Source organism: Nicotiana tabacum, chromosome 12 (assembly GCF_000715075.1).
Source record: "Nicotiana tabacum cultivar K326 chromosome 12, ASM71507v2, whole genome shotgun sequence".
In the NCBI taxonomy this organism is placed as follows: Eukaryota; Viridiplantae; Streptophyta; class Magnoliopsida; order Solanales; family Solanaceae; genus Nicotiana; species Nicotiana tabacum.
Window position 1 is genome coordinate 111828544 of NC_134091.1, and position 22211 is coordinate 111850754.

The 22211-nt window shown below is 34.4% G+C and overlaps 1 protein-coding gene across 1 annotated transcript; it reads right to left on the reverse strand.

Moving 5' to 3' along the window:
* Positions 1-3083: 3083 nt before the first annotated feature.
* LOC107776417 (mitogen-activated protein kinase 9-like) lies at positions 3084-11969 on the reverse strand. Its single transcript, XM_075226824.1, has 12 exons — positions 11777-11969; positions 11356-11415; positions 9813-10221; positions 9593-9720; positions 9263-9322; positions 7074-7223; positions 6822-6977; positions 6595-6732; positions 6428-6501; positions 4558-4656; positions 4154-4469; positions 3084-3317 (listed from the first exon to the last, which is right to left on the reverse strand). Exons 2-12 carry the CDS (start codon positions 11356-11358, stop codon positions 3246-3248), a joined length of 1605 nt encoding a protein of 534 aa, XP_075082925.1. The 5' UTR covers positions 11359-11415; positions 11777-11969; the 3' UTR covers positions 3084-3245.
* Positions 11970-22211: the final 10242 nt, after the last annotated feature.

A 22211-nucleotide genomic window follows, 5' to 3' on the forward strand; every position in this document is an offset into this window, starting at 1 on the left:
AACAACTCTCCTGCAGTGGCCTCCTATGGTCCTAACACTGTGGTATCTATTGTATCTTAAGTTATTTTCATGTTTCCACTTAGATAATTGTGCCGTGGAAACAGCTTCTTACAAAAAAACAGGATAAGACTGCGTACAATAGACCATTTGTGGTCCGGCCCTTCCTCGGACCCCGTGTATAATAGGAGCTTAGTGCACCGGACTGCCTTGCCACTTAGATAATTGTGAAGTGAATCTAGTGTTGTTAATATTTTTAGGCTACACAGACTGTGCAGAATGTGGCACCTTCCTATGATCCTATGCCAAGAACATCTGATGCAGGTTTGTTTGCATATTTGACATTTTGTTTTTAGAATCCTTTTCTCTTGATAATGTCTAACATATGAAGTCACCTATGTAGTTAGAATTTGTATATTTTGACACACCAATACATTAAAAAGAATCTCTATTGATTTCCAATGGAGTAAATACATGTTGACATAGCTAGACTTATTTGAACATAAAAATACCACTTTAAAGATTGAACTACAGACACATTCTTGTCTGGCTATTAATTTGGGACTATTCAATTGTTCAATCATATTTGGATGTATGTGGATCCCTATCCTGGTGATTAGCAAAGTAATAAAGGGAATTTCTTCATGTATTTGGAATCACGATAACAATGTTGGGTATCACTCTTTCCTTGAGCAGAGGGTCTATCGGAAACAGACTCTCTGACTTCTCAAAGTAGGGTAAGGTCTGCGTACACACTATCCTCGCCAGACCCAACTCATGAGATTACACTGAGTTTGTTGTTGTTCTTGTCGTTGTATAACAATTAATGTTGGATTTTGCTGATCTATGAAAGTATAGTACAATTTTTGTTACTTGTTTAGTATCAAACTAATAAGTACGGATATTCTGTTGTTAGGCACTTCCAACCAATCCAGAAATATGCAGACAAAACCAACTCTTAATCCCCCTATAGCTAATCCAAAAACTTGTGATGCAGGTTTGTTTAATTATTTCAAACTTTAACATTTTGTTTTTAGAATCATTAACTGTTTTAGTGATAAAGTAATACTAACTGATATTCTTGTTGTTGTTTTAGGATCTTGAATGCACCTACTGATCTACCAGTTGACATGACATGGATTGAGCATTTCACTATTTACTGATCCAATTGAGCATTTCACTGCCTTGTTACTCAGGATTTATTGTTGAATACTTTCTTAAGCTTGTCCTGTAGAAAAACTTTTAGTACAAAAAATTTCTTAAGCAACATCTCAGGCCTATCACTATAAATACATACAAATTTTTTGGATATTATCATCTCATATACGTAACACTATGAAACCGTGGATTCTGGCAATACCGTGTAAGTAAGTAAGTAAGTAAGTATGTACGTACGTATGTGTGTGTATGTGTGTGCATGTATGTGTGTGTGTGTTTTTTAATCACAAAGAAGGAAATGATAAAATGCACGTTGAATCTCTTATAATTAACATATTAGCATTTCTTCCCTAGTACAATCAAACTTCGCTATAACAGCCTCGTTTGTTCCGATATTTTTTGATTGCTATAGTAAAGTTTGTTATAGACGACATATATTATAACATAACATAAATATCGGTCCGAAAAATATTTGACTTTTATAGTGAATAACTGTTATATAGAGACATTATAGAGAATTTTTACTGTATTAAGAAAATAGTGAGCTGTATATTTATATTTTCCATCACTTTTTCATCTTTTTCTATTGCATTATTTCAAAAATTGACCTTTAAAATTTTGATAGTACGCATAACTTTTAGATGGTGAAAATTAAAAATTATAGGTAGTCAAAACATAGACCCCATTAATGATAAAAGTATATTTTTCAAGCAAATATCTATATAAACTAACATATATATAATAGTTTAAATATTTATTTTGGGAGAAATGTGTACATCAAATAAAACTTTGAATTACTTTATCAAATTAGACATGTACGTGCCTAATTTGTACGCCTACGTACAATAAATGGAAGAATGCAATAAGAGAATTGTTTGATTTATATAAGGTAAAATCTTAGTCGATTTTAAAATCCTAAATATTAGTATTTCTTACCTAGTTCAATAACGAAAAATTTAGTTGATTTTAAAGTCATAAATATTAGGAAATTAACTTAAATATAATTTTGTCCAATGTAAAATCTATTTAAAAGGGTAAAAAAGGCAAACGATATTTCGTTAAGGGGTTTCGTGTTTTTAATATAGTATAAATAGATATAGAACTTGTGGTACAATTAGGTAACCACATTTACAACAGTAAAAACCTAAATTATAACAGTAAAATTATTATTATTATTCTATCAGTATTATCAAGGGAAATTTCCAACCCAGAAAAGGGTACCAGAATTTCAAGACCAACATCTCCTTTTTTTCTCTCTTAGCTTTTAATTGAACATTGCTTTACCGGTCAAACCTCTCTATAACAGCCTCATTTATTCCAATATTTTTTGGCTACTATAGTGAGGTATTATTATAGAAAATATATACAGTCAGACCTCTCTATAACAGCATCCCTATATAACAACACTTCCCTATAAAAGCCAAGCTTTTTCGGAACCAATTTTTATGTTATGTTATAATATATGTTCTCTATAACAGCACTTCGCTATAACATCCAAAAATATTCGGAACAAACGAGGTTGTTATAGAGAGGTTTGACTGTATTAGTATAATATAACATACAAATCGGTTCCAAGAAAAACTTAGTTTTATAGTGAATTAACTGTTATATATGGATATTGTTATAGAGAGGTATGATAGTACTATGTGAGCTATACAAACACATGAACTTGGGTGAAAGGAAATATATGACCAATTCCTAAGTGCTTGAACTAGACATAAGAGCCAATTTCTGTTTCTGTAAAACTGAGAAGTTCAATTCAGAACTTCTTCAGAAACAGATGATACTTAACAAGTTAACTTTCAACTGAAGAAAGAAGGGGAAAAGTGTGAACATACATCATAAAAGTAGCTCAATTAGTTATGCTCATTGCATCTGAACCACAGCACAAAAATACTAGAAAATGTTGTTACAGAAAAGAAAACAAATGGGATCGAACGAATTATGTAGTAACCATGTTATAGCTAAACTGTTTACCGTTCACATTACAACCAACCATGATTCTAAAGGAGTACATACGCAATTGCATTACAATCAGTGTCACTTACCAGAAAATATAGCAAAAACTTGTCCATCCAGAATTAAAATATTCAAGCATACAAAGCTGCTGGCTTGTTCGATGATCTACTAATCCCATTTTGATATGGCTTGCAGGTTGTATCCTGAGGGAAATGCAGGTATTACGGTAAAAGCAGCAAATTCTACAGTGTCCTATTATCATGCGCACCTTTTATTCTCCTATATTTGCAATTTATGAGCAAAATACAACTGAAAAATACCACCTCCGGTCCATATTATCTGCCTTCTAAGGTTTAGCATATACAATAAGCAAAGACATTTAATAACTTTAATCATAAGAATATTTAGAAATGTTCATGTAGAAGCTCCTCTTTCATCTGCGGATAGACTTCTTTGGATCTTATCTTAAACTATCATTTATCTCTTAAGCGCCTCACTTAATTAAATCTACACTAATTAGAACAGTAAGAGTGGATTTGGAACCAAAAAGATTAATCAATGCTTCTCGTTTTGTTTAAAGCATCAAATATTCGTTTCTTGGGGCACGATGGAGTACTATCAAAGGAAAAAAATATACACAAGATTTTAATCCATCTGCCTAGCCTTCATCCTTCCCCATAAGGAGAAGATCCTGCCCCATAAGGAGGAGAAGAGGGGAACAAAGAGGGGACAAGTAGGATATTTAACAAGTTAAAAAATAAATAGGAGCATTTCAAATATCAATTTTCAAGTCGAGCTTTGAAGAGCTCGCATTTTTCTTATGTATTGTTCGTTCAAACAAAGAAAAATAATAGAAGTCTTTTCTATTTGGAAGTGTGTTAGGTATAATTCCTATACTTTGGCTGAGTTATTCGTAACTGCGTATTTACAACACATGCTTTAAAAGTTCAATTAATTTAGATTGAGGCACAGTTGAATGATTAATTGATTTTTTTTTTTTTTTTTGAAAGTTATAGTATACAGATCAGAAAACACTTACCTCGCAATCCCATATGGCCCCAACACATTTGGAAAAACTAATACTAGAACTTCTTAGCATGCAACGTTCGGTATTCTTTGGTGTACAATGGCCAGTCTCCCTATGACCTTCAACTGTATTAGCAGTGTCCAATTTCTTTGGTGTACAATGGCTAGTCTCTCTTTGACCTTCGACTGTATTAGCAGCATCCATTTTCTTGACCTTAGGGGAACTCGGGGGGCTTGGAAGGCATCTATGAGCCACAGCAGCTACAACTTGCCTTTCAAAATCACTATTCTTGTCAGTTTCCTCATCTATTGAAGCACAGACTCGCTCTCTGCATAATTTATGAGGCTATTCAGGTAAGACAGATTCATTAAACTATTTACTATATAAAACAGAAGAGAACATCAAGGACATTTCACCTGGGCAAGGAGGCATATCGTCTTGGAAAGAGAGTACTTCCACCTCTACCACTGTGTCCCTCGAGATGGTCAAATTGTTGTTTGAAGCAATCAACCCCGCTAAAAATGTAGTTTTTCAATTAGCATAATAATTCAATATGAAAGGCAGTGCAATCACCAGAAACAGGGAGGACTTCAGAAGCAAAAAGTAGGCGAATTGTGAGAAGACTTCTAAGTAAAAGGAGAAAGCACAGGAAACCTCAGATATTTAAGTCCCGTGATTCCTGTTTTCGAGAAGGATTTAGGTCCCATGATTCTGAAGGTAAGTACTATGAATCACTTCACTATCCTTGTTAGACTTGATTAACCCTTTCCCCTAGACTAAGTAATGCATAAACAAATTACTTGATTTGTCCATCACTCCTTTTAAGTATTAAAAGTCAGATCATGATAGCGATACCCAAAAAATGTAGCAGCTTTACAAATGTCAGTGGACAAACATTATTGTTACCTCCAAAAGTAAAGCAAATTTCATTATTGAATTGATTGATCTTGCCAAATGACCAGTCATCTTTGAAACTCAACTAGGATAGAAATTCTATGGTCAACCTCAAGAGGTTCTTTAGTCAAACTCTTCAAAAAGAGAAAGAAGCTATTTCCTTTCAGATCATGACTAAGGTATAATCACCATATTTACTGGTACAAATCTTTAGGAGAAATTACCTTAAAATGGTAACCAATAGTCTTACACATAGTATATTGTCGTCCTAACTCCCAACTGTTTCAGACTATACTCAAGTAAGGGTTTAACAACTTAAGTAACAGTTTTTACATGCATACAAGGTATGCAGATGTGATTAAATGCAGGCTATGCTTGATGTTGATCATAGAAAAGGTTGGTAATGCACCCCTAATTGGAAAAGATATGTGTTATGTGCTTTGGATCCAAGGAATGATAGAATTTGGGATTCATTCCCAAATTCGCATTTGCTCATCAGCGAAGCTTCATTGTGCCAAAACAACTTGTAGATGTAGCAGTAGATGGCAGATGCTACAATAGCTGAAACTCTATCAGTGTTAAAAACTAAAAATACACAGTTTCAAGCATGAATCTTTGGTCTACGGCCTATATCACTTGCAGATATGGCAATTCACTGGATATATAAGGGGAAAGATCACATCCTTACCACGATTTGTGTAAGTGATAACTCGATCACTATCCAGTACTTTAATTATCTGCAATGGCAGTATTCTAATAACTTCATTTTATGCAATGACATTATTAGCCATTCATTCAACACGCTGAATATTTTTCTCTAACGAGTCACAATTATTCCATAAGTCCATTCCATCTACATATCACAACAAAAGGTCAAACCTTGTGCCGAATGAAATCAGAATCTAGAAACACTTGTGACTCTCATTAGCAGCAGATTTCTCCTTTCGTATCACCATGAAGTATCCATTAATCAGATTATATGCATCAAGCATCAGGTGGATATGAATTGCCAATGTAAGAATAACATGTTAAGTTTGCAAATGAAGAATAAATTTTATATGAGAACATTAGTACGCAATGATGCAGACTGAAGGATATGAAAGTAGAATCATTGACTTCTAATATAGGTCTGTCAGTCCTTCTCCTAAAAGGTTCAACTAAGTTTTAATTGGAAGTACAAATACACAGATCATGAATTTCTAGTTAATGCATAATAGCATATAGGTGTTACAATAAGTTTAGAGGAAACTGTTTTTTTAGGTGGGGTGGGGGGTGGACACAAATTTCACCAAGACTATGATGAAATGAGTTAAATCATCAGAAAAAATGGTGTTCGAGCCATAGCTAGCAAGAAATTAATATATACTATTTAGAGAAAAAAGTTTGCAGTACCTTGGATACATAAAGTGAGTGTGATCATTGCCATGAAGATACTCCTTCAGCATCTGAGGGTGATATTCCAGAATCTGTGCAGTTGAGAACAATGTACGCTGTTAAGTAGTAGAAGAAGGTGCAAATGAAGGTCAAGAAAAGATGAGATTGATTGTTAACTCATATACCTCCCGGTAGATGAGCTCTCTAATATCCTCTTTTCCAAGTTTTCTTCGATCAAAGTCGAACTCAAATTTCGAAATAGTCTGAGATGATGGTTCCTGTTCCTTGTTTGCCAAACCACGGAAATATGGATGTGCTAGCGCCTGAGGGGATTAATGAATTGCTAGTATTAGGACAAGATAAGTAATATACAAACTAAAAACAAATGCTTAATGACACTGTTACATCCTACCTCTTCAGCAGAAGGGCGATCTTTTGGATCAAATGCAATCAAACGCTCAAGTAACCTTAGAGCTAGTGGATCAATGTGCGGGAATTTCTCTGAGAGAGGGATAGGTGCCTTCCTCTTCATGCTGCTTAAATATCTCCTTGCTTTTTCATTTTTAATCTGCAGATATCAGGAAAATTGGAAACAAAATATATTCAAGATTTGTTACTAGATAATATGTTTATCAACTGTAACAGATGGATAGAAAGAACAAACCCTTGAAATGGCTTCAGTGGACGGCGAACCAAGTAAATCAGTTATGACATCCAATTGGTGAACCGCATTCTTCCCCGGAAATAATGGTTTTCCTGTAAGCATTTCTGCAAATATACATCCTATACTCCAGATATCAACTGCTGGGGTGTACTGCAATTAAGTCTTTTGTCTTAGAATTTGTACAAATTTCTGAAAGATCGTTTGCAATAATAAAGTTATCACAAGTGTAAAACAATGATGGCTTACCCACCATCTCCTTAGGCATATGTTAAGTTCAAATTAGACCACCAAAACCTAATGTTCGTCGGCACAGTCTAACCATGATTAAAATCTTGTCAAGTGTGCTATCCACCAGTACAGTTTTCATAAAAACTGATCTTTTCCCTTTGCTTGGAAGAGTAAACTTGTCAAAAACACAGAAAAGCATATAAAAGAGGATATTTCCATTCCAATCTCCCAAGGTCACACTTTCCAATGAGCCTAGCTTCCTATTTCCTCTCTCCCTACATTCACAAAATTTCCGTTTTGGGAGATCCCAAAATTTTGACATACTTAAATTAATAGGTGTTCTATATGATTGTTATTTCTTTTAAGCAATTCAAATTAATCAATGATGTGATATTCTCCATCAGACCACTCTGTCAACTATGTCCTTAAATGGGTAAAAACAATCAAGTAGAAACAGGGCAATTCTAAGGGATTAAAGCAGTACCAATATCAACAAACTTAAGCAGTAAGCATCACATTTGATAGAACTAAAGAGACAGAATTTTTGTTTTATCAATAAGTGTCTAACTTTCCAGAATTTTGTTCGTTTGAAGAGGACGAATGAACACTAAAGTCTAAAATTATTCACTTTATTTCTCTATCAACCAATGCTAGCAATAGAAAACTGAGAGATGAAACTGATACAAGGTAGAGTGGGTATGTCTGTGACCTACAAATTTGGATATGGTAGACAGATACTACTACCAACTAAGTTGCTCGGACACGGGTGCGGGTATCCGACATCTAAAGGTCGGATCCTTCGAGATGTAAATTCTAAGATTCGGGGATATGGATCCTAGTACCGATACGGGTGCGGGGATCCGGCTAAAAATAATTCAAAAATATAAAAATATCTCTAAATTATGAGAAATTTTGTGGAATACTTATGTATAGCATGTAAAGTGTAGATTTCTTTTTTATTTTCAAGTTGTAAATAAGTAAAGGATTGATTTCCTAGATAAAATATGTTATTTTCTTCAAATTTACCCTAGTTTTGGTTTTGATTTCGGGAATCAAGTTGTATCTCGTCTCGAATTTTTTCGTCCGCGGTGGTCAAAGCACCAAAAATTGTTTGACCAGATCCGGTACGGATCCCATACCCACACCCATACTAGTGTCGTGTCGACACGGGTGCGGCATCTAAACTGCCATGTCGGAGCAACTTAGACTACCAATTAATATAGAGATATAAAAGAGAGGCAAAGACATCAAGAGATTCCTACTTGACCAAGAAGTTTGCAACTCTTCTTTTTATAGTAGTCCTGCATCCCCCATCAGTTTACGGAAAAGATAAAAATGAAAAGCATTGAACTACCTACATGCTATTCAGAGGTGAATCATTAAAAACAGTGAGGAGAGAGGATCTCTTTTTTCATAACCAGAGAGTTACAGCCTCACATCTACTATTATGGACAAACTATAAAATATATATCATTTTGGTCTCTGCAAATAGCAATTGCTAGGTAACATAACAGTAAAACCCTGGATGTCTTCATATCATTTTTGCTTAGAGAACATAAAATCGAGTATAACATCAGAAAATAGAGTAAGAGGAAGCATTGGATAAAAGTATTTTGCCTTAAACAGTTGAAAAGGGATTTCTATAATGGTATGGCATCTTGATGCATCAATTCCAACAATTAAGTGAACATTACACTCTCAAAATGACTTAACATAAAATAACAGACTTAAAAATGAAGATTGCAAACAAGAAATGAGGAAGCTAAGGAACAATGACACTAGTTCATTAGATGATGAACATTGGAAAGCAAAATCCCATGCTAAGTAAAGAAGTTTCACAATATGAAATTTAAGTTTCCAATTTTAACATAAGAACACGCACCTGTAGCAATCAGATGTATACAGAGTGACAAATAAATGTATAGAAACATGCATATTTACCTGTATAAAATCATACTTACTTTGGAGAAAAAGGAACCACAAAGTTCTGGAGCACGGTACCAACGAGTTGCCACGTAATCCTTTAGAGAAAAAGCATGAAGCATTTTACTTGGAATTACAGGGGTAACAAATTAACAACTTAAAGAACTGTGTTGGTTAATAATTTTCTATATTATAGTGATGTACAGAAAAGAAGAGAGAAGAGCATTCCATCTTTGAAAGCACAAAGAATCGGGCACTTCTATCACAGGTTACTGACTTAACACTTCACTGTCAGACTCAAATATTTTGAGTGGCTATTTAAGTAAAGATAGACAAAGAAAACGTTAGAGTAGAGAGATGAAGCATACAGTCCAGAAAACAGCAGATGGGGTATCGCCAAGTGATACCCGAGCAAGCCCAAAATCACAAATTTTCAGCTTGCAATCTGCATTTGCTAGAATGTTCTTTGGCTTCAAATCTCGATGGAACACGTTTGCTGTTAAATCAACAAATGTGAGAATGAGTCATCATATGTAAAAAGAGAAAAGGTCTTCAATTTACCAGAAAACAGAAAGAGAAAATCACAACCTGTATGCATATACTTTAAACCTCGAAGAAGCTGATACATAAAGAATTGATAATGTTCAGGAGTGAGACTGTCATTTGCTTTAATTACATGTTGAAGGTCACATTCCATCAACTCAAAGACAACATATATATCCTTGAATTCCCTCGGACATGGAGGCAACAATATATGCTTTATTTCTACAATATCTGGGTGCCGAAGCAACCGAAGGAGCTTTATTTCTCTAAGGATGCGGGTGGCTTCCGAAGCATGCTCAAAAACATCATTGATCTTCTTTATTGCTACCTTTTCTCCGGTATGAGTATCAATTGCTGCTGCAACAACTCCATAACTTCCCTTTCCAACAACCTCTTGGATTTCATATTGATGGGCTTCACCATATTCAGTGAAGAATTCTTTGAAATCCATCACCTGCAGATTTATGAGATACTATTAGAATCTAAGTTGCTCGGAATCGCGTGCGGGCGTCCGATATGGGTGCGGATCTAGAAGTGGGATCCTTCATGATCTAAATTTTAAGATTTGGGGGTATGGATTCAGGTATGGTTACGGGTGCGCGGATTCGGCTAAAAATATTCAAATATCTAAAAATAGAGTTATAAAATTTGTCTAAATTATGAGAGATTATGTGAAAAACTTACAAGGTATTGACATAACAATTTCTATATACAAGGTGTTCCATTTACTTCACTTTCTCTGTAGCTTTTGTTTTGATTTAAGAAATCATTTTATATGTCCGGAATTTCTCCATCGAGTTTGGTCAAAGTACCATAAATCGGTTGACCAGATCTGGTGGATCCCACACCACACCCACGTCGTGTCGACACAGGTGAGCAACTTAGATTAGAATTCCTCTTTAGACAAACAGGCAAGGTCCATAAAAGATGCAGAAGGATATCAATATCTCACACTTTCTGTATAACTATAAAAATAAGTCTGGAGCGAAATCTTCTCCTTTTCCTCTTGTAACTATGATCTAAATGCCAAGCTCTACCCCACACATTAAACAACATATATTTTTGCAGTGCAACAAATCTAATTTTACAGTATATTCTTACACTGTGTCACAAAAGTACATGGAACAGATAGAAGCTAAGGATATGACATGGATCGTAGGAGCATTCCGGATACAAAACCAGGTGCTATGCTAAAAAAATAACTGAGTTCAGGATTTAGAGATTGAGCCGAGGGTCTATCGGAAACAACTTCTCTATCTTTATAAGGTAGGGGTAAGTTCTGCGTACACACTACCCTCCCCAGACCCCATTTATGGGAATACACTGGGGTTTTTGTTGTTGTTTGTAGTTCAGGATTTAGAGAACATGAAAGTAAACTAGCTTCTGATATGAATGGAATCTTTTAAGGAATTTAGAGAACTTTTGGGGAATTCATGTGTATGGATAGCGAGTGAACAAATGCGACTTCAGTAGCTACATTGATACACTACAAATCAATTCAAACATATCCTCCTCGCTTCGGCACCCCCAACCAACAAGAAAAAGAAAGAAAAACTAAATGATGACGAAGAAGAATAAGAAAAGTTACCATTGTTTTGGTACTTAGACTTGTAAAGAAGATGGATGCCGTTTAAATCACTTTCAAGACCTGCAATGCATCAAATGAAATTAAGAACTAAATAACAATTAAGTACTCCAGTTGCTAATTACTCACTGATTAAAAAACCTGAGTGCTAATACAACAGATATCTCTAAATATCAGCTAATTAATCTTTTTAATGAGCAAAAATTCCAACCATAAACATTTCTATTTTATTCAACCACATTCCAAATATTCAGAATATAGTCAACAAGAAAATAAAACTAGAATCATGAATCAAATGATACCTCTGTAAATCATCCAACTGCATTAAAAATGAACAAGTAATTCTAATATATATACACATAAATCAAAACAAAATTAACAAGCAAAAACATAGAAAGATTAGATCTTGAATGAAAGAATTCACCTCTATAATAGGTCTCTGAAGAGAGCTAAAAACAGCTTATTAATTTGATACTCCTTTTCCAAGTTCCAAGCTTTAAGGGATTGACAATTATATATGTATTACTTATAATTCCAGGAAAAGGTACAAGTCTACAGAAATGAACAGGTAAAACCAACCCCAGTTGAAAACGTTTTATATTTATGGCAAGTTGATTAAAGAAATATTAAAAATAAAAGTTGAAGAAAAAGCCAAGATTGAATATGTCAGCTGTCTTTATCAAAAATCTTTCCCCACTAGCTGCTTTTTTAAAAGAAAAGAAATAAATAAATGGGCTTTAGAGTGAGGGGAGGAGGTGTTTAGATTTAAATAAAAAAAACATGGGGAGAAATAAACAACGAAATGGGCGTACATACATCGTTCACCACCCAATCCAGCATATAAATACGTAGTGATGTTTTGGTTGAACGGATAAAGGATATTAACTTCCGTAATAAAATACGTATTTTGTGTTTGATTAAATTATTAATTTTAGAATTATTTATACAATCAGAGTTCAATTGTAGAATATACAAAGTTGGACCGAGGATATCTCATGGATTAACTATTTTATATTTTATATGGGATAAGCTAATTCAACAGTTTTGTATAAAAAAAGATGGGCAAATATATAGACGGCCCTTTAAACTTGGCTCCAGTTTTCATTTTGACACATTAATTTAGCGTTTTTTCTATTGAACACTTTAATTCTATTTTGGTGTATACCATTTAAACACAACACATGTCCGGCCAAAGGAGCGTTATGTCCACACATGATAAACGCGTGAATGTTATTAATATTTGCTTAGGTGGATATTCTAACGGTAAAAATAAAATATACCCGTTAGACCCACTTTAAAACACCCGATTTTCCCATTTTTTCTCTCAAGAATGCCCTAAATCTTCTTTCGTCTTCTTCCCTTGCAAATTCGTCATTTCCCCCTTCTACTGAAGCTTAGGTGACCAAGCTTGAATCTTGATCTGATTTCTTCCTCATCTTTCTCGTTTATCAGTTCCATATCACAAAAATCAATAACTTCTCGCAATGGAATAAAAATTTGCCACTGTGGATTTAATGCGCCACTGACTATATCATGGTCATCTGCAAATCCAGGTCGCCGATTTTATGGTTTTATATTGGTAAGTCGATCGTATTGTTTTTGTTAGACCCTTGAATTTCTTAATAAAGAAATTTGTTTTTAATTTTTTTTTTGCCGCATTTCTTTTTGAATTTTGTAGGGTCGAGGTGGCTGCAAATATTTCAGATGGCATGATGATGAAATGCCTGACCAAGCTAAGAGGGTTATACGGGGTCTGTTGAAGAGAGTCGAAAGAACTAAGAAAACAGTTGCGCGGTTGAAGTGGTTATTTGTTGTGGTGGTGGTGCTGTTTCTATGGATTTGGCTTTGGTGATGCTGGTGGTTTGAAGAACAATGTAGTATTTTTATGATATGCTGGTGTTAATAGTGTTGTAGTTGCTGCTATTAGTTCAAGAAAAATGTAATATGTTGGAAGTAGGTACTAGGAATTTGGCCTTTTGTTAATGTATACTATCTTGTTATGAATGAAATGAAAATGACCAATTTTTAATGCAAATTTAAGTTCAGCTGCACTTCCATAATGTGTTATGAATGAAATGCAAATTCATATTTATGAATTGAAAACATAACTGCCTAAACATTCTATTGCATAATGTGATGGACTAGCATTACATCCAAGCTCAAAAATAAAGCATTATTTTGGTCTATAAATTATAAAAAAACAGAGCATTATTTTCTCAAATATATAACTGCCCAAACTAGTAAACTCTAATAGAGCATAACTTCCTAAACAAAAAACTGGTAGTGACATCTTAGATAACATAAATAAAAACTGGTCTGCTTCACAGTGTAGATGCAGCTGAACTTGTTTGACTTGAAGAACCTTTTTTCCTTGCTGCACTCATTTGCTGAAGTTGTGAACTTGTCACTGCATTTCTTCCTTTAAACTTCAATTCGGGGGGCTTAAATCCAATGTCTATGTTAGTTGCAGATGTATCCTTGAATGTCTCACCTGATATGACTCTCTTAGATGATATACCAGGCTGTAAAATATAATGAATTAGTAAAAAATAAAATAATTCCAGCCCACAAAACTGCATTATAATAAACTATACACCCTTACATTCAGGATAGTAGTTCCAGTCATAATGTCAGTGAAAATCCTAAAACCAGTATGCCTTGGCCTTTTATGTCCAATGGTTGCTGCATTAGTCGAGCCTCCTCCTAGTATAGTTCCTCTTCTTTTTCCCCTACATAGTCCATGGCCTCTTCTTCTTCCTCTTCCTCTTCCTCTTCCTCTACCAATCCCAGTTGATTGGTTGTTGCTTTGTCTTTTGACAACACTTGTATCTTCACATATAGAGGATGGATTGCTTTGTTGAGATGGTATTTCCTGAGATGATCTTGGTGGAGGTGGTGGCATATTTTGACTTTGTTGAGTAGCACTTCTTGGAACATGCTGACAGAAGTAAAAGAAAAGAATATCAGAATTGTAAAAAAAGAATGTAAAGACAGAATTATAAATATCAGAACTTACCCCTTTCCTGCATCCAGATTTGTTGTGTCCAGTTTGTTGGCAGTTTGAACAAGTCATCTTTACCCTTTTCTTTGATAGTTTATCATGCTTTTTTCTTGGTTCATCCTTGGCTTTTCTCCTATATCTCTTTGGTCTACCTGGCATAGGTTTAGGTTCCGGGGGCTCTATAGATGGATTTGTTGAATCCGACCACATCTTCATATTGGGAATTGGTTGAATGAAATGCTAGTAAGCTTTAAGGAAACTTTTTTTCCTATACCAGTGGGCAACATAATCATCTGGGTCCATTTCTGTATCATAGAATGCACACACTGCATGTTGACATGGAATGCCCCTCAACATCCATGATCTACAAGTACATGTCATGGTCCTAAAATCAACAATGAATCTGTACACACCTTCATCAACTTCAAACCCATGTTCTGCATTCCAAATAACCTTACACCTCCTAGAAAGGGTTTTGTTCTCTTCCAGTATCATCCTAGCCATTGGTGCAATGTCAGTAACCCAAGTCTCAGCAAACCTCCTCATTTCAATGGTCATATTCATGGTTTTATGTCTAATTTCTTCCAACATAGTTATAACAGACTTGTGCCTAGGACATACAATCCAAGAATTGAATGTTTCACACATGTTATTCTCAATGACATCGCACTTTGAATCTTCTCTAAAGTATGCCCTACACCAATACTCTTTATCATACTTCAACAAGTTTTCACATATCTTATAACCAAGCTTATTCATTGCTTCCAGTTCTTCCTTGAATTTTACTTCATAAGATGCTTTGGCATATCTCCAGAATTGTTTCCTCCTTTCTTCACCTCTCCAGTTCTTGGACCAGTTAGACCAAATGTGTCTAGCACACATTCTGTGTTCTTCCATTGGTAGTAATTCTCTTATAGTTGGTACTAGTCCCTACAAAAAATAGTAATAACTGTTAGTGGACAGTATATATAAAGCAGGAAAAATAAAAATTAAAAGTTGATTATAACTTTACCTTTTGCATATCTGACATAACAGTTAAGCCAACACCATCTCCCAACTGTAAATCTGCAAACAAATATGTGATGAACTTGCTCCAGGATTGTTTTGTCTCTTGATCAACTACAGCCCATGCAATAGGAAACATTTGATTGTTCCCATTTCTACCAGCTGCAACAAGTAACTCACCCTTGCAGATTCCCTTTAGAAAATATCCATCAAATCCTATAATCCTTCTACACCCTTCTAACCATCCTTTTTTTAAAACATCTAAACATAGATAGAAGTAGACAAACAGATTCTTGTTAGGAATAGTCTCACTATCTGTTCTGATCCAGCATGAACTCCCAGGATTTGTTTGCTTAATAATATCAGCATAATCAGCAAGTCTGTTAAATTCCATCCTCCAGCCACCCATGAATTGACTTATCACCCTACACTCCTTCCAACATACAAACCTAACTTATCTCTGACCAAATCCTGAATCTCCCCACAACTTAATATCTGGCTGGAAAATAATCCTATCTTTATACTTATTGGCAATGTACTTAGAAGTACATAATTTGTTCTTATTTTTGGTGTTGCACTTATGAGCTGGATGATACTTCTTCACAATAAAGTCACATGAATCTCCATAATTGCTTGCATACAATTCCCAGTTACACTTGACTCCTTTACACTTACCTCTAACCCTATCCTTTTCATTAGGCCTAATTGTTAGTTGCACTTTGTTCTCCACAGCATATGAGACTACTACTTTTCTAAACTCTACAGCATTTTCAAATACCATACCAAGCTCAAAAATAGCAAGGTAACAGTCAGGGTCAAACCTTACCTTTTTGAGGTAAGTCAATACCTCGTTCAGCTAAAACATCTAACTCATCTGTGCTATCATCACTTCCAATATCAGAACTGGTGTAGTAGTCTCCATCCCCTCCTAATTTTCCAGCAAACCTGTCCTCCTTAAATGGTCTGCCAATATCCTCAAAGCCTTTATCTATTCCAGCTTCTCCCAGAATAATCTCTTCAGTTGGAGTAGGTTTCTTTCTTTGTTTCTTCTGTTTTTTCTTCTTTCTTCTTTCATGCCTTAATGAAGTGAGCTCTTCATTCACATCACTATCATCTTCATCAGGAATGTTATCTAATTCAGACTCACTACTTGACAGATCTGATGCCAAACTAGCATCTATGTTTGTTGTTTCTTCAGCCCCTTGTAAATTCTCACCTGCAACCACAACATCAGCTAAATTTTTCTCTATAACAGTAGATGTTGCCCTAACCTCTTTATTTAATATATTTTTACTTGGTTCAACAACTTCTGGCCCACATAAAAGGCCACATGGGACAGTCTCATCAAGCAACACAGGCTCATTAACTACATGCTTAATATACAAATCTAAATGATCAAGATGATTAAGGTGACAAACTATATTATACAGTTGTTCATCATTTTCAATCAAGACAACGTCATTAGATTTAGGATTAATTAAATAAAAACCCTCTACCTCAACATAACTCATATCCTTTGTGTAGGACAAAAGCTCAAAAAGAGAAAAGTGGTCCTTGTCTATCATGTGACGATCCTCACCCCTCTTTCCTACATATCTCGGGACAGGATCCTTGACAATATGTCCACCATGGTGAAAATCAACAAGAATATATTCATCTGCAGACATGTCTAGACCCTCAAAACTTCAGTCACGACTAACTCCAGTCACGACCAGCTCCAGTTACGACCAACTCCACTCACCGCCACGGTCAAAAGAAGCAAATGATTACCCGTATTAGTAATATAATGGCCAAATAGTTGACAGACAGTTGAATCTAACTCAAAATCATGAAGATTCCACCGGGAATCGGTCTCAATGTAGTTTATTAGGGTTTATTAGGCTAAAGAAAGGGGATTTTGGGCGGAAGATTGATTAAGTGAGGCGAGGTATGTGGGTAAGGTAAAAACAAAATTTTTTATCCGACCTGGATAAATAAACACGTGTCAGACTATTTTTGGTATGTTATTCCACGTGGGAAGCGTTTAAAAACACGCGCTTAAGTTTTTATAGCCCGGTCATGCATTGTGTTTAAATGGTATAGTCCAAAGTACAGTTAAAGTGTTCAATAGAAAAAGAGCTAAGTTAAGGTGTCAAAATAAAAATTGGAGCCAAGTTTAAGGGGCCGTATACCTATTTGGCCAAAAACAATCTACCATTAGCTAATACCCATAACTAAGTACAAGATAAATACAATCTCATATTCTATCCCATGATTCTTGTACCGGTAACCAAATGATCCTTAATTGAGGTATTTTTATAAGATGTTCGGTGTGAGATAATATTCGGATTTACTAATTTCAAGATAAAACACTAAAATGACAAAGACGCTCTCCTCGAAAACTCTTCTGTTAAAGTTTTATAAAGAGAGTCAAGGTTAAACTTAACATATAGAATTATCCCAATTTATAAAATAAAAAAAAAATGCCCATTTTATATTATAGTTAGTATGTCTTATTTTTAGTCAATAAAATGAGTGAGAATCATAAGCTCTTACGTTCAAATTCTAGCAGAATAAAAAATACTAAGTTATTTTTTTTTCATTTGTTCAAGTCTTGGGGGATAAAGTTATCTTGTATCTATTAATAGTGGGAAGTGACAGGTATTCCGTGAAATTAATCAAGGTACGAACACGACGATTATTAAAAAAGTAATAAATTTAGATCTATTAATTAATTTTATTTTTACATATTAAAATTTCAACAATTTAAATTTAGTAGTTATAACTTATTACAAACCAAACGATCCGGGTGCACCTATATTTTTATTTATCAAAAAAATCGAAAAAATAAATAAAAATGGAAAATTGATGAATAATGAAAGAATAGAATCCGATGCATGGCTTAAACTAGAAGACAAGAGTTGTAAATTGAATGTGTAAACAGTGGAACCTCCGACACCTTAAATTGCGAGCCTTATCTTATCTCCCCCTTTTTATCTGTGTTCACAATCACACCTAAAGTTCAGTGTATTAAGCTCTCATTATATACGTGGTTCGAAAAAAGATCGGATCATAAAAGTCTATCGTACGCAATTTTATCCTGTATTTATATAAGAGGCTATTTTTACAGCTCAAACCCGTAACCTCCTGGTCACATAACAACAACTTTATCAGTTACGCCAACATTCTCCCCTTTGTCCACAACCACAACTTCCCCAAAATAACAAGTTGTTGAATCAACTGACCTAAGCTTAAGCTCCTCTAGTTCTGGAAATAATATGCTTTGTTTCTATTTAAACTAGGTAATTTGATCCGATATAAAGTTTTTTTAAAAAAATTTAAAATTTGTGATTTTAAAAAATTAAGGGATATAAGTTTTGTGAATCATGATATTTGTGTGGTTATAAAAGTTTCTCATTAATGATAAAATGGATAAAATAAAAAGTTTAAAGTTAAATTATTTCGAATTGTAAAAATATATTATTCTTTTATAAACGGACTAATAAGAAATGCGTGTCATTTAAATTGAAACACATGGAGTATAAGGAAGGAGAAAGGAAAGTCTGCTAATCTTAAGAATAACGCGTCAAATACAATTTTTGTATTAATAACCTATAGAATAGGCAGATCAACCGCAGCCATTACAGTGATATATGCAAGTTGGTATTATGATTAATAATTTTAAGTTTTATGCACTTAAAAAATGTTTAGCCAATCATATTAATTAAACATCCATAACAACATAGTAACTCTTTTCTTTTTCTTATCCATCTGGTATTCCAAAATTATTGGTTAAACTAATTAAAATTAGTGCCGCGTAAGATTTATTTGAGAGGGAAGTACTCACTATCAAGGGTTTCTCCATTTTCAGAGCTCAAATCAGAAACATGATTAAGGATAAAAGGTTTTTTGTCCATCCCACTATACTCCTTGTGATAACTGAGTAATTCTTTATAAAGTTATTGAATGAAAACTTGAGAAAAATAGTAAGGTACGTATTATAACTAATTAAATTACAATAATATATACTAAAAATAATAATAGTACTTATAAGTTAAATTATTTTAGTTGGTAAGTAGAATTACGTCTTCAAATCTAGCAAAATTTGTAAATAATTGAATAATAAAGCCAAAATTTTGTCAATCCGATCAAACTTATAAATACTTTAGCAAGATAGATAAAATAAAAATTGTACTAAAGTTATGCCAAGCCAATATGACTTGTGAACAAGGCAAATGTCGCCAATAATCTGATAAGATTTATGAATAGTTTAACAAAATATGTAGATTGAAATTATTATGCTTCGTCGGTATAGCTTGTGAGTTGTGAGAGGATATGATTTTTATTTTTGCTAGCAGATATGAATCTAGGATTTAAATTTTATGGGTAACTTTTAAAGTTATTTGTATTGAATTAATTATATTTTTAAAGTTATTAATTCATATTTACTATTTGTTGTAATTTTAGTAGATTTCTATACGTAAAATTATGCTCCATATCAAAAATTATGAATTCAATTGAGTCTGTCATGTAATGCTACATCCGCCCCTACTTGGTACTGTAACACCGAGGTTAGTTTTGCATAAATTTTTTAAACGGAGACAAAGATTAAATTGCGGACACAAATCATCCTATTCGTGCAAATCTCCTAAAATTAAATATATTAGTAACCATTATACTTTAAATGGATAATTTCTATATAAGAGAAAGAGATACAAGAGAATTCTCAATATCTATTGCATTAAGATGTGGGGATACTTTCATAGAGTTCTCCAGTTGACAGCTATATTGAGTTCAGATGCAGATGAAAGGTCGAATTCTCAACTTGATATCGGTAAGAAGCCTACAAAAAATGTGTTTTTCTATTTTGTTTTTTCTCTCGGTGTTCAGAATTCATTTCGGAATCCTGATTAATCCTGAATCGTGCCGCATGACAGCTATATTGAGTTCAGATGCAGATGAAGGGTCGAATTCTTGACTTGGTATCACTAAAAAGATTTATTTTGGAGTCCTGATTAATGTTGAATCATGCCGCATAAAATCAATTAAAAGGGAAAGTTCTCCTTATTTGGTCTTTTTCATTCCCAAAATTCAAACCTAAAACCTATAATTAAGTGTATAAAAATTCTATTCATTCAAATACAACCCTTGCGTAATTAAAAATAATGGGTTCACTACAGCTAATCTCATGCTACTGAGATCAAGTTTCCTAAAATGCTAAGCCTAGTTGAAAGAAGTCTGGTAATCTCTACACTATCTATTTGGAGCCAAGAGGGGTTTTTTTTTTTCTAAAGTCAAATCGAGCTCGAGATAAATTTTTGACGTTTATTCTTCTGCATGCGATTACACCTTTAAAAATATGAAATTCATAATAAATTGTTTGATTAAGAAGAACATATATATTAAGAAACTATCGAATTAAATGCAATTAATTAATTGTTTACCCGAAAAATGGATAGAGTTGAATTTATACGCAGTTCTGAGTATATGTGGCGTAACTTGACACAAAATGTAAGAATCAATAGAAATGTAAATATAGATTGGAGAGAATGCGAAATAGGTAAGGTTATCAGGAACAAAGAGTCTTGGGATTCAACAAATAGAATCAATGTAAGAAATCTGAATGAACAATTCTTTACTGTACAAGAATATAACACTTTTATTACAATGTAAGCCTAAAAAACTTGTCCTACAGAAATAGTAACCAAGCCCTTTTATAGTGGAAGGATTTGGCTCTAAGTATAATAAAATAAACATTCAGTGGAAGACCCATGATAAGTCAGCTTTTCCATAATTTCTGCCAAGATTCTCTCTAGTGAGATTGCAACGGCTTTTGTCTGCGAGCTCGATCTTGCTTAGAACCCTCGATTTTGGTTTGAGCTTGATTTTGGCTCGAACTCATAATCTTGGTTCGAGCCCGATCCTGGCTCGAGCCCTCGAATTGATTCGAGGTCAATGTCGGTTGGTATCTGGATTATCAGCATGGTAGATCTACTCTGCATCATGGTTTGATTTTGATTCGAGCTCGGTAATGATATCGAACTTGACACGGATCGGCCTCCCCAGGTTCGAGGATAGTTTGTTCCACCTTCGGGATCTCACTTTGATAAATAATCGTTTGAACTCGATCGAATGTGCTAAGGCCGAAACCTATTTCGACCGTATACAGATAGTCCCCTCGTTTCTCAGAAAGAATGTGGCGAGAAACGATATGATTTTTTAACAGCTCGATCGGATTATATCCTATCGTTTCCGTCGGGTTCGACCATAACGCATCTGGTAGTTGTCCCGTCGGTTTAGTCTTTCAAGGCATTTAACGCATGTCAAGCGGTGGTCGGCCACTGTTATATTGAACCGCCATCGCTTGGACCTATAAATAACCCTTTCTTTTATCTTTTACCATTTTTACATCTTCTATCTTTCAAATTTCCCAAGTTCTTCTTCGTACTCTCCATCTTACCAATAAATCTGTGATTTCTTTCCGCAAAAATCCCTCTTTAATTCTACTAAATCTTTGTCCCTTTCTTCTACTCCCCACCTTTGAATTCTAAAATGGCGAAAACATCACAAACCATTCCTCATAAAGAGAAAGCTCCATCTTTACAGTATGCCGCCGATGAGACACCGGCAGAACCACGGCCTGAGGAGTGTGTTCCCGGGGCGTGTGTCCTTACTTCATATTTTAAGGTCGATAAAGGTTCATCGGTTCCTGGCCGGTGTGAGCCTGTATCGAGGAACATGTGTTCGATAACCGAAAAGCACCTCGAACAGCTAAAGAAAGATTGCAATTGGGGTGAGAAAGAAATAATAATTCCTACGCCTGACGAAGATATCACTTCTTACGTGAAAGGGTTTTTGAATGTGTATACTTACC

What these genes read in the sequence shown, in the direction of transcription:
- LOC107776417 (XM_075226824.1), bottom strand. An exon ending in GTGGTTCCTTTTTCTCCAAA is followed by an intron (nt 7,224 to 9,262) that starts GTAAGTATGATT and finishes ACTTAATTGCAG; the next exon opens with TACACCCCAGCAGTTGATAT. An exon ending in GAGAGCTCATCTACCGGGAG is followed by an intron (nt 6,502 to 6,594) that starts GTATATGAGTTA and finishes TCAACTGCACAG; the next exon opens with ATTCTGGAATATCACCCTCA.